General features: G+C 38.4%; 1 protein-coding gene across 1 annotated transcript in view; it reads left to right on the forward strand.

Annotated features, from left to right (window-relative positions):
• The first annotated feature begins 225 nt into the window (after nucleotides 1–225).
• The window catches only part of LARS1 (leucyl-tRNA synthetase 1), a 71,014-nt gene continuing 55,778 nt past the window's right edge, over nucleotides 226–15,461 (forward strand). Inside the window, exon 1 of the mRNA XM_079145467.1 lies at nucleotides 226–404. Within this exon, the coding sequence (XP_079001593.1) occupies nucleotides 399–404 (6 nt within the window). The 5' untranslated portion in view covers nucleotides 226–398. The remainder of the gene's footprint in view (nucleotides 405–15,461) is intronic.

Here is a 15,461-nt window from a genome sequence, read left to right on the forward strand (position 1 = left end):
CCTCTCCAGGTCGCGCTCGCGGCATCTCGCGATCCCGAACTGCATCATGGGTTTTGTAGTTCTACATGATCATGACGTCACTGCCGGTGTCACCTCTGAGTGGCTCTATCCACGGTTCGACTTCCGTAGTCCACTGTCTTTTGGGAATTGTAGTCAGTAGGTTACTGTGGAACGTTAACTTTCATGCCTTGGGAACTACAATTCCCGGTGGACCATGAGATGCACCCGGCTGTAGTTACTAGTGAACTGGGCGATTGCCTCAGCAGGTGTTAAATGTGTGCTTTAGTGTCGTGGATGGTCTGGCTTTTCTGAGAGGGAGGGGAAAGGTTGTAACCACTCCTTTTGAGGGGATCGCCTGGGTCACTGTCGTGGATTTCCAGAGTCTACTGGGCGGCGCCATGGCTGTGAGTTTGGGCGGGAAGAGCCCTCTGGGTTGGGCGCTGGAACCGTGTTTGTCAGTGGCTGAGGGCTCTCCATGTGCTGTCCCCGTCGCCTCGACGGGAAAAATCCTTTTCTAAAAGGCTCTTCCTTCCACGCTTAAGGCGTAGGTCTTCTGGAGAATTATTTACCTTTTCTTGAGGGCTGATGAGCCAGGAATTGAATACTGAGTATTTTTAGCTTTCGAATGTCTTATGTGAGACACCAATGGATTTTTTTTTTTTTTTTTTTTAGTCCTGGGGGTTGAATCCAAGGCCCCTTTACCACTGAGCTACGTCCCTAGCTCTTTTTATTTTTTATTTTGAGACAGAGTCTTGCTAAGTTACGTAGGGCCTCGCTTAATTGCTGAGACTGGCCTCCAATTTGCAGTCCCCCTGCCTTAGCCTCCCGAGTCCCTGGGATTACAGGCGTGCTCCACCGTACCCGGTACACATCACTGGAATTTTAAAATGAGAGGCGGAGAGAGTAGTATGTAATGTTATCCGCCTTTCACCAAAAAATTGAGCGCCTGTCAAACAGACAAATGTTTTCGTTTTCAGAGGTTTACATGCGTGTTGGTGACATACTGAACTATATAGAAACAATAGTATTTCTGGTGCAAGTAAGCATTATGGAGAAAAATAGAGCAGAAAGTAGGGCTAGGTACTATGGCGTGAGAATACAGTTGCAATTTTATTTTATTTTACTATTTATTTATGTTTTGTTCTGGGGTTTGTACCCAGGTTGCTTTACCACTGAGCTATATCCACAGCCCTTTTTGTTTTTTATTTTATTTTGAGAAGGGGTGTCAGTAAGTTGCTGAGGGCTTCACTAATTTGCTGAGGCTGGTCTTGAATTTGCAATCCTTTCAGTCTCCTGAGCTGAAGGCCACCACGCCTGGCAATATTGCTTATATTTAAAACTCTTGGACTGAGCAGGGCATAGTGGAGCATGCCTGTAATCCCAGCTACTTCGGAGGTTGAGGCAGGAGGATTACAAATTTGAGGTCAATTTCACCAATGTAGTGAGAATCTGTCTCAAATTAAAAAATAAAAAGGACTGGGGGTATAACTCAGTAGTAAAGTGCCTCTAAGTTTCATCTCCAGTAATGACAACAACAGAGCGAGCCATGGTACTGAAGTCACTAAGGTATGTTTTGGATGTATACAGATTATACAAGAGATCCAAAAACTGAGATAAAGAATTCCAGCAGTGGCAATTGAGTAGGATTATTGAGAGAAGCCAACCAGGAGAATGTGGTATCCTGGAAACCAGATGACAAGTGTTTCAAGGAGTAAAGAGTGTCAGAAGCTATTGGTTGTCAAAGGTGATCAAGAATTGACTATTGAATTTAGGAACATGGAAAGAAAGGGACTGGAGATAAAGAGCATGGACTGTTCTGAGAATTCTCTTACTGAGAGATGCAGGTAGAGTAGTTGATGAAGATTAAAAGAACTCCCCCTCCTCCATTGTATGGGTATTGCACCCAGGAGAGCTCTACTGCTCTACCACTGAGCTCCATCCCAGGTCCTTTGTATTTTATTTTGAAACAGGGTCTCACTAAGTTGCTGAGGCTAGCTTCCAGCTTTTGATCCTGAGTCACTGGAATTACAGGTGTAAACCACTAGGCACAGCTTTTTTTGTTTTGTTTTAAAGGTAAGAGAAAGTACACAGTGCTTTGGTGACATTAGGAATTACCCTGTAGCCATGTGCAGTGGCACATGCCTAAAATCCCTGTGGCTATGGAGGCCAATACAGTAAGATCACAAGTTTTCAGCCAGCCTGGGCAACTTAGTGAGACCCTGTCTCAGCGTTAAAAAAAATGAAAAATAAAAAGGGCTGGAATTGCAGTTCAGTGGAAAAGCACCCCTGACTTCAACCCCCAGTACTGCAAGAAAGAAAAAAGGGCCAGGAGTGGTAGCACAGTGCCTGTAATCCCAGTGACTAGGGAGGTTCAGGAGGATCGCAAGGCTATCCTCAGCAACTTAGTGAGATCCTGTCTCAAAAATAAAAATGACTGGGGATGTGGCTCAGAGGTAAAGTTCCCCTGGGTTAAATCCCCAGTACCAAAAAAATAAAAAATAAAAAAAAAGATAGAGAAAGAATAAAGGAATTAGCCTATAGAAAAGAAAGAATGAAGCTGAGTGTGATGGCACTCGCTTGTACCTTTACTCCTGGCAATTTGGGAGGCTGACACAGGAGGATTACACATTTGAGACTAACCTCAGCAACTTAGCAAGACCCTATCTTAAAAAAAAAAAAAAAAAAAAAGGACTGTGGATGTGGCTCAGTGGTTAAGTGCCTCTCTGGGTTCAATCCCGGGTACCAAAAAAAAAAAAAAAAAAAAGGAAATATTAAATAGGCAGGTGTAGGTGGTCATTACTATATTGAACAATATGCATCTTTTTTTTTTTTTTTTTTTTTGTGGTGGTGGGGATTGAGCCCAGAGCCTTACACTTGTGTGGCAAGCGCTCTACCAACTGAGCTATATCCCCAGCCCCCAATATGCATCTTAAGGTTTGAGAAGCACAGACATAGACCAAGAAAGAGTGACAGACTGGCTTCCAGAAAATAGTAGCATTGCTTGGAGTCACTTGAACTTTATGAATTTAAAGTGAGACCATTCAGTTTGGTTTAGTGTTTTCAGCTGCCCAGGTGAAGGAGCGAGAATGTGGATAGGAGAGTTGGAGAGTGGCTAGGTAAGAGTGGGTAAAACCAGGAGTGATTATATAGATGTATAAGGGAGGAAAGTGAAGATGTTGGACAAGGTGGGGTGACAGTCTAAGGATTAGTGAGAAAGGGGTCAAGATTCCAATAGGGTTGAAGAATTTTTGGAGTTGGCATTCTTGAAAGGTCTTCTGTTTTATTGAAATCTTTTGAAATGATTATGTGGCTATTGAATTCATCAAAATTATGAGATAAGTAGTGTTACAGAGAGCGACAATGACCCAAGAAGCAAAAACCTCAAGAAAAGAGGGTGTAAGATAGGGTTTATTTTCTCCATTTCCCCCAGATCTGGGGAGGAAATCTGTTCTACAACATGAAATATCCTAAAGTAAAAAACAGTATTTATATTCATATAATACCAACTTGCAGTTTACAAAAGTTTCTAGTGTGGAGGAACTTGGCTGGAGAGAGAGCACTGAGTAGTTAGACTGGAGACCTGGGTCTTAAGTTCTACAGCTGGTAAGTGGTGGAACCAGGATGCATGCAGAATTAGAAGAGGAGGCAGAAATAGGAGTCAGAAGATAAAGTTATTTGTCCAGGTCCATCATTTGCTGCCTTGATCTCTGAATGTCAGATTTATTGTCTTTGAAATGGTAATTGCTTCTCAGCCTACTTCTTATAACTTTTAGGACTTTTAAGATTGATTAAATTAATGTTAATAAACATGTCAAGAACTGTAGAAAGCCGTGAATATATGAAAAGATATGTTTATTTCAGTAATTTCATGCTGGGGGTGATTTTGCCACACAGAGAACATTTGCTATTGTTTGAAGACACTTTTGGTAGTCACATCGGGGAGTGTGCTACTAGTTTCTAGTGGGTAGAAGCCAGGGTTGCTTCTAAACATTCCTTTAGTACACTAGACAGCCCTAGAAAACAGTTACCTGACACAATGTTAGTAGTGCCAAAGTTTAGGAATTCTGATCTAATTAAATAACATTTTCTTTTTTAATTTTTATTTTATTTAATTTTTTTGGTACAGGGATTGAACCCAGGGATATTTTACTATTGAACTATACCTCCAGTCCTTTTTTTACTTTTTATTTTGAGGCAGGGTCTCCCTAAGTTGCTTAGGGACTCGATAAGTTGCTGAGGCTGGTCTCAAATTTGTGATCCTCTTGCTTTAACCTCCTGAGTAACTGGGATTACAAGTATGTGCCACCACACCTAGCATTAACATTTTATTATCTTTTTTTTTTTTGCAGTGCTGGGGATTGAACCCAGGGCCTTAGTGCTTGCAAGGCAAGCACTCTACCAACTGAGCTATATCCCCAGCCCAACATCTTATTATCAGTGAAGAAATTGAAGCTGACATTGATCAAGTGACTTGCTTAACATTATAGAGCAATTTGGTGCTGAGGCCAATATCAGGTTTCATTATAATTGACCTTTGAAGTATTGGAGACAAGTTTTTCTGAGAAGTAGAAAACTCAAAGAACTTTTATGTATTTAGGATGCTTAGAACAAAGAGAAGAGACAGTGCTAAGTATTATGAAGACTGTTGCTTTCATGCTTATTAAAGTGGATCTTTTTTTTTTTTTTTCCAGTGCTGGGGTTTGAACCCAGGCTCTTGTGCATGCAAGGCAAGCACTCTACCGACTGAGCTATATCCTCAGCCCAATGTGGTCATTTTTGAGCAAAAATGTTTGTCATGTAACTTCTGTGTCAATAGCATTATTCTTGGTTCTGAGGTGACTATAATGATCTAAAAGTTTCTCCCTGCCAGTTTACAGTTCAACCAGGTAAAATTGTCTTAGGGGTTATTTGTTTACTTGTAGTGGAGTCAACTAAAGTTGCTTAAATAGAAATTTAGTAATGATATGATGGGAGTTCATTTGACCCAGGACTCCTAGGGTATGAGATACCACTAGGCTTCATGGTGCCCTCAGAATTTTTTTTTGGTAGGCTTCTTCTGTAAAAATATTAAAAACTATTTTAACAACTATATTGATATAAATAGACATTATTATTATATATTAAAAGCCTTTGATTTCAAAATTCATTTTTTTCTGATTTTATAAGAAACTAAAATATTTTCATTAATCTCTAAATGAGTTATCTGTTAAGAATTGTACAAGTTTTTTTTTTTTTTTTTTTAAGGGCCACTTAACCACTGAGCCTCACCCCAGCCCTGTATATATTTTATTTTGAGACAGGGTCTTGCTGAGTCGCTGAGGCTCTTCTTGAACTCGGAGGCCTCCTGCCTCAGCCTCCCAAGTTGCTGGAATTATAGGCATGTGCCACTGCTTCTATACAGGATGTTTTACAGGCTGGGTTAAGTCATATACTTTGTTCTACCCAAAACTCCTTTGCCAGAACCTAGTCACATATCTCTAATCTAACTAAGTTTGCCTGGAAACCTAGAAGAATGCATTTAAAACTGATTTTGCTGCATCCTAAATAAGACTGGATTTCTGTTACTAAAGACAAAAGGGTAGGAATAGATATTGCACAGGCAACCTGCTGTCACTGCCATGGTTTATTTTAGTAAAGTGGTCCTTGTATATTAGAATTGAAAGCAGAATTTAGTATGTCCTAGATCAGAGAGGCTACTTGTTATTTGGAAGGCTGTGACTGTCACACTCTGGTAGAGTACTGACTTGGCATGAGCAAGGCCCTGGGTTTAATCCCCAGTACTAACCCACAAACCTCCCTGCCTGATGCACCCACCCCCCCCAAAAAAAAAAAAAAAAAAAACAAACAGTTGTTTTGTGGTCTAAATCAGCATGTAGATGAAAAGATGGCTGGTAGCAGCAGTGGAAAGGAGTGAAGAGGTGCTGGGGCTTATTCTTTCTGGGAAAAGGAAATACTTGATGTAACCATACGTAGTTTCATGGAAACTAAGACGTTTGTATTTCTTAGTAACTTGATTCAAATGTGCAACCTAGCTCTTAGCCCTTGTTATTTCCTTATGGCCACAGTGTACAAAAATTGGAATTCACTTTTTTATCCAAAAATATTTATCAAGTGCTGTTATAAGGTGAACATTGAGGAGATAATGAGAAGCAAGACAGCTCTTACCATGAAGAAACTTATAGTCTGGTGGGGGAAACATATTAGGACCCCTATGTGATTAGTGCTAGCATAGGGGACATATTGATGATAGGTAGGAACATATTTTCTTATTTTTTATTTTTTTTAAATTTATTTTTATTGTAAACAAATGGGATACATGTTGTTTCTGTTTGTACATGGAGTAACAGCATACCATTTGCGTAATCATACATTTACATAGGGTAATGATGTTCGATTCATTCTGTTATTTTTTCCTTCCCCCCAACCCCTCCCACCCCTCTTTTCCCTCTATACAGTCCGTCCTTCCTCCATTCTTGCCTCCTCCCATCCCCCATTATGTGTCATCATCCGCTTATCAGCGAGATCATTCATCCTTTGGTTTTTTGAGGTTGGCTTATCTCACTTAGCATGATATTCTCCAATTTCATCCATTTGCCTGCAAATGCCATAATTTTATCATTCTTTATGGCTGAGTAATATTCCATTGTGTATATATATATATATATATATATATATATATGTATATACCACAGTTTTTTTATTCATTCATCAATTGAAGGACATCTAGGTTGGTTCCACAATATGGCTATTGTGAATTAAGTAGCTATGAACATTGATGTGGCTGTATCTTTGTAGTATGCTGATTTTAAGTCCTTTGGGTATAGGCCAAGCAGTGGGATAGCTGGGTCAAATGGTGGGTCCATTCCAAGCTTTCAGAGGAATCTCCACACTGCTTTCCAGAGTGGCTGCACTAATTTGCAGCCCCACCAGCAATGTGAGTGTACCTTTTTCCCCACATCCTCTCCAACACCTACTGTTGCTTGTATTCTTGATAATCGCCATTCCAATTGGGGTGAGATGGAATCTTAGTGTAGTTTTGATTTGTATTTCTCTTATTACTAAAGATATTGAACATTTTTTCATATGTTTGTTGATTGCTTGTAGATCTTCTGTGAAGTGTCTGTTCATTTCCTTAGCCCATTTGTTGATTGGGTTATTTGTATTCTTGGTGTAGAGTTTTTTGAGTTCTTAATATATTCTGGAAATTAATGCTCTATCTGAAGTATGAGTGGCAAAGATATTCTCCCACTCTGTAGGGTCTCTCTTTGCATTGCTGATAGTTTCCTTTCCTGAGAGAAAGCTATTTAGTTTGAATCTGTCCCAGTTATTGATTCTTGCTTTTATTTCTTGTGCTATGGGAGTCCTGTTAAGGAAGTCTGATCCTAAGCCAACAAGGTGAAGATTTGGACCTACTTTTTCTTCTATAAGATGCAGGGTTTCTGGTCTGATTTCGAGGTCCTTGATCCATTTTGAGTTGAGTTTTGTGCAGGGTGAGAGATAGGGATTTAGTTTCATTCTGTTGCATATGGATTTCCAGTTTTCCCAGCACCATTTATTGAAGAGGCTATATATTCTCCATTGCATATTTTTGGCCCCTTTTGTCTAGTATGAGAAAATTGTATTTATTTGGGTTTGTGTCCATGTCCTCTATTCTGTACCATTGATCTACCTGTCTATTTTGGTGCCAATACCATGCCGTTTTTGTTACTGTTGCTTTGTAGTAGAGTTGAAGTTCTGGTATTGCGATACCCCCTGTTTCATTCTTCCTGCTAAGGATTGCTTTAGCTATTCTGGGTTTCTTATTCTTCCAGATGAATTTCATGATTGTTTGCTCTATTTCTGTAAGGTATATCATTGGGATATTAATTGGAATTGCATTGAATCTGTATAGCACTTTTGGTAGTATGGCCATTTTGACAATATTAATTCTGCCTATCCAAGAACATGGGAGATCTTTCCATCTTCTAAGGTCTTCCTCAATTTCTTTCTTCAGTGTTTTGTAGTTTTCATTGTAGAGATCTTTTACCTCTTTGGTTAGATTGACTCCCAAATTATTTTATTTTTTTTGAGGCTATTGTTTTCCTCATTTCTCTTTCAGATGTTTTGTCACTTGCGTATAAAAATGCTTTAGATTTATGCGTGTTGATTTTATAGCCTGCTATTTTGCTGAATTAATTGATGAGGTCTAGAAGTTTTCTGGAGGAGTTTTTTTGGATTCTCTAAATATAGAATCATGTCATCAGCAAATAGTGACAGCTTAAGTTCCTCTTTTCCTATTCGTATCCCTTTAATTTCTTTAGTCTGCCTAATTGCTCTGGCTAGAGTTTCGAGGACAATGTTGAATAGAAGTGGTGAAAGAGAACATCCCTGTCTTGTTCCAGTTTTTAAAGGGAATGGTTTCAGTTTTTCTCCATTAAGAATGATGTTGGCCATGGGCTTAGCATAAATAGCCTTTACAATGTTCAAGTATGTTCCTACTATCCCTGTTTTTTCCTAGTGTTTTGAGCATGAAGGGGTGTTGTATTTTGTCGAATGCTTTTTCTGCGTCAATTGATATAACCATATGATTCTTATCCTTAAGTCTATTGACATGATGGATTACGTTTATTGATTTACGGATGTTAAACCATCCTTGCATTCCAGGGATGAACCCCACTTGATCGTGGTGCACGCTTTTCTTAATATGTTTTTGGATACGGTTTGCCAATATTTTGTTAAGGATCTTTGCATCTATATTCGTTAAGGATATTGGTCTAAAATTTTCTTTCCTTGATGTGTCTTTTCCTGGTTTGGGTATGAGGGTGATATTAGCTTCATAGAATGAGTTTGGTAGGGTTCCCTCCTTTTCTATATCCTGGAATATTTTGAGAAGTATTGGAATGAGTTCTTCTTTGAAGGTCTTGTAGAACTCGGCTGAGAATCTGTCTGGTCCTGGGCTTTTCTTGGATGGTAGGTTTTTAATGGCTTCTTCTATTTCATTGCTTGATATTGATCTGTTTAAATCGTGTATGTCCTCCTGGTTCAGTTTGGGAGGAGCACACGTCTCTAGAAATTTGTCAATGTCTTTATTAGATTTTGTTGGAATACAAATTTTTGAAGTAGCTTCTCATTATGTTCTGTATTTCAGTGGTGTCTGTCGTGATATATCCTTTTTCATCATGAATTTTAGTAATTTGAGTTTTCTCTCTCCTTCTCTTTGTTAGTGTGGCTAAGGGTTTGTCTATTTTGTTTACTTTTTTGAACAACCAACTTTTTGTTTTGTCAATTTTTTGAATAGTTTCTTTTGTTTCAATTTTATTGATTTCAGCTCTGATTTTAATTATTTCCTGTCTTCTACTACTTTTGCTGTTATTCTGTTCTTTTTCTAGGGCTTTGAGCTGTAATGTTAGATCATTTAGTTGTTGACTTTTCATTCTTTTCTGGAATGCGCTTCATGCAATGAATTTTCCTCTTAGTACCGCTTTCATAGTGTCCCAGAGATTTTGATATGTTGTATCGTTGTTCTCATTGACCTCTAAGAATTTTTTTATATCTTCCCTGATGTTTTCTGTTATCAATGTTTTATTCAATAGCATATTATTAATATTATTAGTCTCCAGGTGTTGGGGTAGTTTCTGTTTTTTATTTTGTTATTGATTTCTACTCTCAGTCCATTATGATCTGATAGAACACAAGGCAGTATCTCTATTTTTTTGCGTTTCCTAAGGGCTGCTTTGTGGCATAACATATGGTCTATTTTCGAGAAGGTTCCATGTGCTGCTGAGAAGAAAGTGAATCTGCTCATTGATGTATGGGAATATTCTATATATGTCTATTAAGTCTAGGTTATTGATTGTGTTATTGAGTTCTGTTTTCTTTGGTTGGTTTTTGTTTGGAAGATCTATCTAGTTGTGACAGCGGTGCGTTAGTCACCCAGAATTATTGTGTTGTGGTCTATTTGATTCCTGAAATTGAGAAGGATTTGTTTGATGTACAGGGGTGCACCATTGTTTGGGACATAAATATTTACTATTGTTATGTCATCCTGATTATGGTTCCCTTAAGCAGTATGAAATGTCCTTCTTTATACCTTCTGACTAACTTTGGCTTGAAGTCCACTTTATCTGATATAAGGATGGAAACCCCTGCTTTTTTACTGAGTCCATGTGCGTGGTGGGTTTTTTTCCCATCCTTTCACCTTTAGTCTGTGGATGTCTTTTTCTATGAGATGATTCTCTTGCAGGTAGGATATTGTTGGGTCTTTCTTTTTAATCCATTCTGCCAGTCTATGTCTTTTGATTGATGAGTTTAGGCCATTAACGTTCAGGGTTATTATTGAGATATGATTCATATTCCATCATTTGGGCTTATTTTTGATTTTTAGGTTGGCTTGGTTTCTCCTTCGAGTGATTTTTCTCTAAGGTAGTTCCTCCCTTTGCTGACCTCCATTATTGTTTTTCATTTCCTCCCCATGGAATTTTTTTTTTTTTTTTCTTTTTGCAGTGCTGGGGATCGAACCCAGGGCCTTGTGCTTGCGAGGTGAGCGCTCTACCAACTGAGCTATCTCCCCAGCCCTCTCATGGAATATTTTGTTGAGAACATTCTGTAGTGCAGGCTTTCTATTTGTAAATTCTTTTAACTTTTGTTTATCATGGAAGGATTTTATTTCATCTTAAATCTGAAGGTTAGTTTTGTTGGGTATAGGATTCTTGGTTGGCAACCATGTTCTTTCAGAGCTTGAAATATGTTGTTCCAGGCCCTTCTAGCTTTTAGAGTCTGGGTTGAGAAGTCGGCTGCTAACCGTATTGGTCTCCCCCATATGTAATCTGATGCTTTTCTCTCGTGGCCTTCACAATCCTATCTTTACTTTGAATGTTAGGCAATTTCATTATAATGTGCCTTGGTGTGGATCTGTTGTGATTCTGTGCGTTTGGTGTTCTGTAAGCCTCTTGTATTTGATTTTCCATTTCATTCTTCAGGTTTGGGAAATTTTCTGATATTTCATTGAATAGGTTGTTCATTCCTTTGGTTTGTATCTCTGTGCCTTCCTCAATCCCAATAATTCTTAAATTTGGTCTTTTCATGATGTCCCATAGTTCTTGAAGATTCTATTCATGATTTCTTACCATCTTCTCTGTTTGGGCAACTTTATTTTCATGACTAAATATTTTGTCTTCATTGTCTGAGGTTCTGTCTTCCAAGTGGTCTAGTCTTTTGGTGATGCTTTCCATTGAGTTTTTTATTTGGTTTATTGTTTCCTTCATTTCAAGGATTTCCATTTGGGTTTTTTTGAGAATCTCTATCTCTTTGTTGAAATGATCTTTTGCTTCCTGCAGTTGCTCTGTCAGCTTATTGGTATTATCATTCATTGCCCGCATTTGCTCTCTTATCTCATCCTTTGCTTCGTGAATCATCTTAATCGTATAATCTGAAGTCCTTTTCTGACATTTCTTCTAACATACTGTCATTGGAGTCTATTGATATGGAATCTAGATTTGTTTGGATCATTTTCTTCCCTTGTTTTTTCATGTTGTTCATGTATCTTCCCCTCTAGCAGTGCAGATCTGGGGTATTGCAGATTTCCCCCTATAGGCTTATAGTGGCCCTATAGGTTTCCAAAACCTTTTCTTAAAGGGGAGATCAATATTAGCAGTGCCCAATTCAGGCACTATGCAAATAGCCCCTATGAGAACAATAACAAAATTGTCATAATAAACAGAATGAGTTCAAATATTATCTTCAGTAAAACAAACATTTGCAGTAAGGTCTGCAGTTTCTAATGGAGGACCAAGAGGATGCAGAGGGATGTAGAATGTGGCTGTTAATGGGATAAGAAAATAATATACAGAAGTTCTAGATAATAGAAAATGTGAGAGTGTAATCAAAAGAATTTGGATGTTAGCATGCAAAAAAGGGAGAAAGAGACTCTGAGGGAATAGGTAAACAAAAGGAAAAGAGAGCAAGAAAAGTAAAGAAATAAAAACTTAAAATTTTTCAATAAGGAGAAAAAAGAAAATCTACAGTATAACAGTCATATAGTAGTGAAACCTCCCAGAGTTCAGTAGCCTGATGCATGAGAGGTGCCTGACAATGATTTTCAAGTCTCCAGCAGGCATCTCAGGATGGGATTTGCCCCCCTAAAGATCAGAGCTCAGGCTTCCAAATGTTTTGGCAATTGGGGAGCTGAAGCTCAGGGTGTGGACGTGGTCAGCTGGAGGTTCTGGAGGCAGGGTGCAGTTGGTAAGGCAGGGTTCCTGGAGTTTGGGTGTGTTTGGTGTGGTTGCGGAATCCTGGAGGCCGGGTGCAGTCGGTCTGGGGTCCTGGTATAGGGCGCAGTCAGTTGGTCTGGGGGTCCTGGCAGCAGGGAGCAGTCAGTTGATGTGAGGGTCCCAGACGCAGGAAGTGATTGGTCGGGCTCTTAGAGATGGGACTCAGTTGGTCTGGCCAGGGATCCTATGGGTCTTGGCTGTTGTCTCAAAATGGCGGCAGCCACGTGTAATCAAACCTGCAGGTACTGTAACAGTGAACTTCCAGGAAATGGCAGGCAGCTGGTGCTCCACTGGTGGTTGGCGATCAGTTTGCTGACTGTTGTCAGACAATCAGGAGGTGAACCTTGTGCGTTGGGTGATGGATAGGTGTAAGGCCGGCTATGGACAGGAGAGAGGCAGGCAAATGGCGTATGATAGGCGCCTGACAGTGAGCAGTCTGCACTCAAAAAAGCATTGATATGCTGGCAGACTGCAGGTGGTCACAGCAGACAAATGGGGTAAACAGCAGGGGATCGATAAGCAGCAAAAACTGCCTCACCAAGAAACAGATATCCTCTGCTTGAAACTGGAGTTTTTACGGAGCGACAAGAAATGCAGCCTCCCTCTAGTCCGCCATCTTGGATCCCAGGAACATAAGAGGGATATTTTGTGAACTTTTGGAGAACTGAGGCAGGTAATTAGCTGAGACCTGAAGAATGAGATGGTTAGGCAGCTAGACAAATAGATCCCTCGGGTAGGGCAGAGTGAATAATTTGAACAAAGACCCAGAGGTGAGAGGGAGTGTGACATGTTTGGGGAAATGCAGATGGTCTGATAGGCCTAGAGTGGCGAGAGTTAGATGGGGGTCAGGGAGGGGGAGAGTGAGAACGGCCTTGAACACAATGTTTGAAAGTATGGACTTTATCTTATGAGCAATAGTGTACTCTAGAGGGGGATTGACTTGATCAGATAAGAATTTTGATTTGATTTCTGTACATAGCAGTTATGATCTGTTCAGGATTTTTAGAAACAGTAATTTACTTGTTACTTTTATTTTCCTTTTGTTCTTGTTGTGCCCATAACTTTTCAGATTATGGAATACTTTTACATTTCCCCTCTACTTTTGAGGCAAGGCTCTTTCTTAAATCCATCGGACTGACATTTTATTTTTCTATTGATTATACTTGTCTTTGATCTTAAAGTTGCTTAAAAATAAAAGATATTAAACTATTCTTTGATTTAAATAAATAAAATGAAAAATGGTAAAAACAGTCTGCTAATTTATACTAGAATCTTACTTGATTTTAATACTTTAATCACGCGTGACATAATGATGTTTCAGTTAATGACAGACTGAATATAGGTGGTGGTCCCATTAGATTATATAACCTAGTGATGTCACAGCTATCTTTTTTGTGTAAGTACACTCCATGAAGTTTGCACAATAATGAAATTGCCTAAGAATGCCTTTCTCAGAGTGTGTTCCCATTGTTTTAAGTGACATGTGACTGTATTATTAGTTATTACGTAATATATAAAGATTTAAGATAGTTATTAGAGAAATAGGTGTTTTTGATCACAGAAATTTTTTTATATAATACTTTGTATTTGTGTAATCATTTAAAATAGTTGTCTAAAAAGGCACTATATCTGTGATGTGATAAGGTTTTGGTGCTAGGGATTAACCCAGGGAGCTTAACCACTGAGCCACATCCTCAGCCCTTTTTTATTTTTTATTTTGAGATAGGGTCTTGTTAAATTGTTGAGGCTGGCTCTGAGGGAGAGGAAGCATTTATTAAATTGCTGTGCACCAGGGCAGAGGAAAGCATAATTAAAGGAGACTGAAATCCAGATGTTAGTTGACTTGGTGATGGCATCGTCTAGTAGGTTGTAGAAAGTATAAGTAGAAGAGCCAGGTATTTTCTCATTTTAAAATGCTACAGAATCTGGAAATGGTAGTATGTAAGAAGTGTAAGAAAGCCAGGTATGGTAGCATATGCCTGTGACCCCAATGACTTGAGAGTCAAAGGCTGGAGGATCTCAAGTTTGGGGCCAGACTTGGCAATTTAGAGACTCTATCTCAAAATGAAAAATAAAAAGGTCTAGGGACGTAGCCCCATCCCCTGGCTGGGTTCAATCCCCAGTATCAAAAAAAAAAAAAAAAAAAAAAAAAAAAAAGTAGAAGAAAATCTAATTTGGGGGTTCAAATTTATACTAGAAAATAAAATCGTAGAAACTAATGCTGATTTTTTCAAAATAGAACTAGGTTTGTGTCTGGTCCATTGACATTCAGTTTTCTCATGTGATTGTTCTGTAAGTCTGTTCCATTTCTTGTTAGCAGCTAAATCATTTTCATAGAGAGTAACACACTAAGAATGAAGTGCTATCCCTTTTCCCAAGGTGGAATGATTTTCTATGTTTTATTTTTTTATTTTTATCCAAGAGTGGTTTAAGCGATGATGGGATGTTGCCTGGTAGATTCAGTATACTAAGAGACTTGCCTCTTATTTTCTGTTTCATTTAATTCTAGATTAGCAGTCTATTAAGCATTTTAGAGAGAAGTTCTTCATTAGTGCTTCCCTGAAACAAAACTAGATGACTAATCCTCCCTCATCCTCTACCCATTGGGGCCCAGCATCCTCTTTTGGTGGGCATAATTGCAGGTTGGCAAGCAGACAGAACTCCATCCTATACTTAAAAAGTATTTATATATTTTAACTGAATAAATAGGAACATTTGGTGACAGTGTTACATCGTAGTATCTAATTTTAAAAAAGTATTTCAAAAGATTTTTACATATTTAAGTAATTTTTTATTTTAAAAATTTGAAGTGGACAGGGCATGATAACCCTAATTTATTTTATTTTATTTTTTCTGTATGAGTAAAACTTTGTGTTCTGAGGGTAGAAGACACAGCTTAGGTAAAAAAAAATATTTTGAATATCATACACATTCAGAGTAGTCCTGTGATTCAATTCTCATACCTCTTTTTTAAATATTTGAATTTATGTTTTAATTGATACATAAAAACATAAAAATTATGCATTTTAATACATATTAACAGGATATCATGTGGTGTTTCATTACACTTAAACATTGTAATCAGGTTAAACATTTCTATCTCCTCAAATACTTATCACTACTTTGTGGCAAAAACATTTAAAATTGTGTCTTTTAACTTTTTGAGATACATAGTACACAATTGCTATGTGTAGTTACTTTATTGCTACAGAG

The sequence above is a fragment of the Sciurus vulgaris genome, assembly GCF_902686455.1.
Source record: "Sciurus vulgaris genome assembly, chromosome: 6".
In the NCBI taxonomy this organism is placed as follows: domain Eukaryota; kingdom Metazoa; phylum Chordata; class Mammalia; order Rodentia; family Sciuridae; genus Sciurus; species Sciurus vulgaris.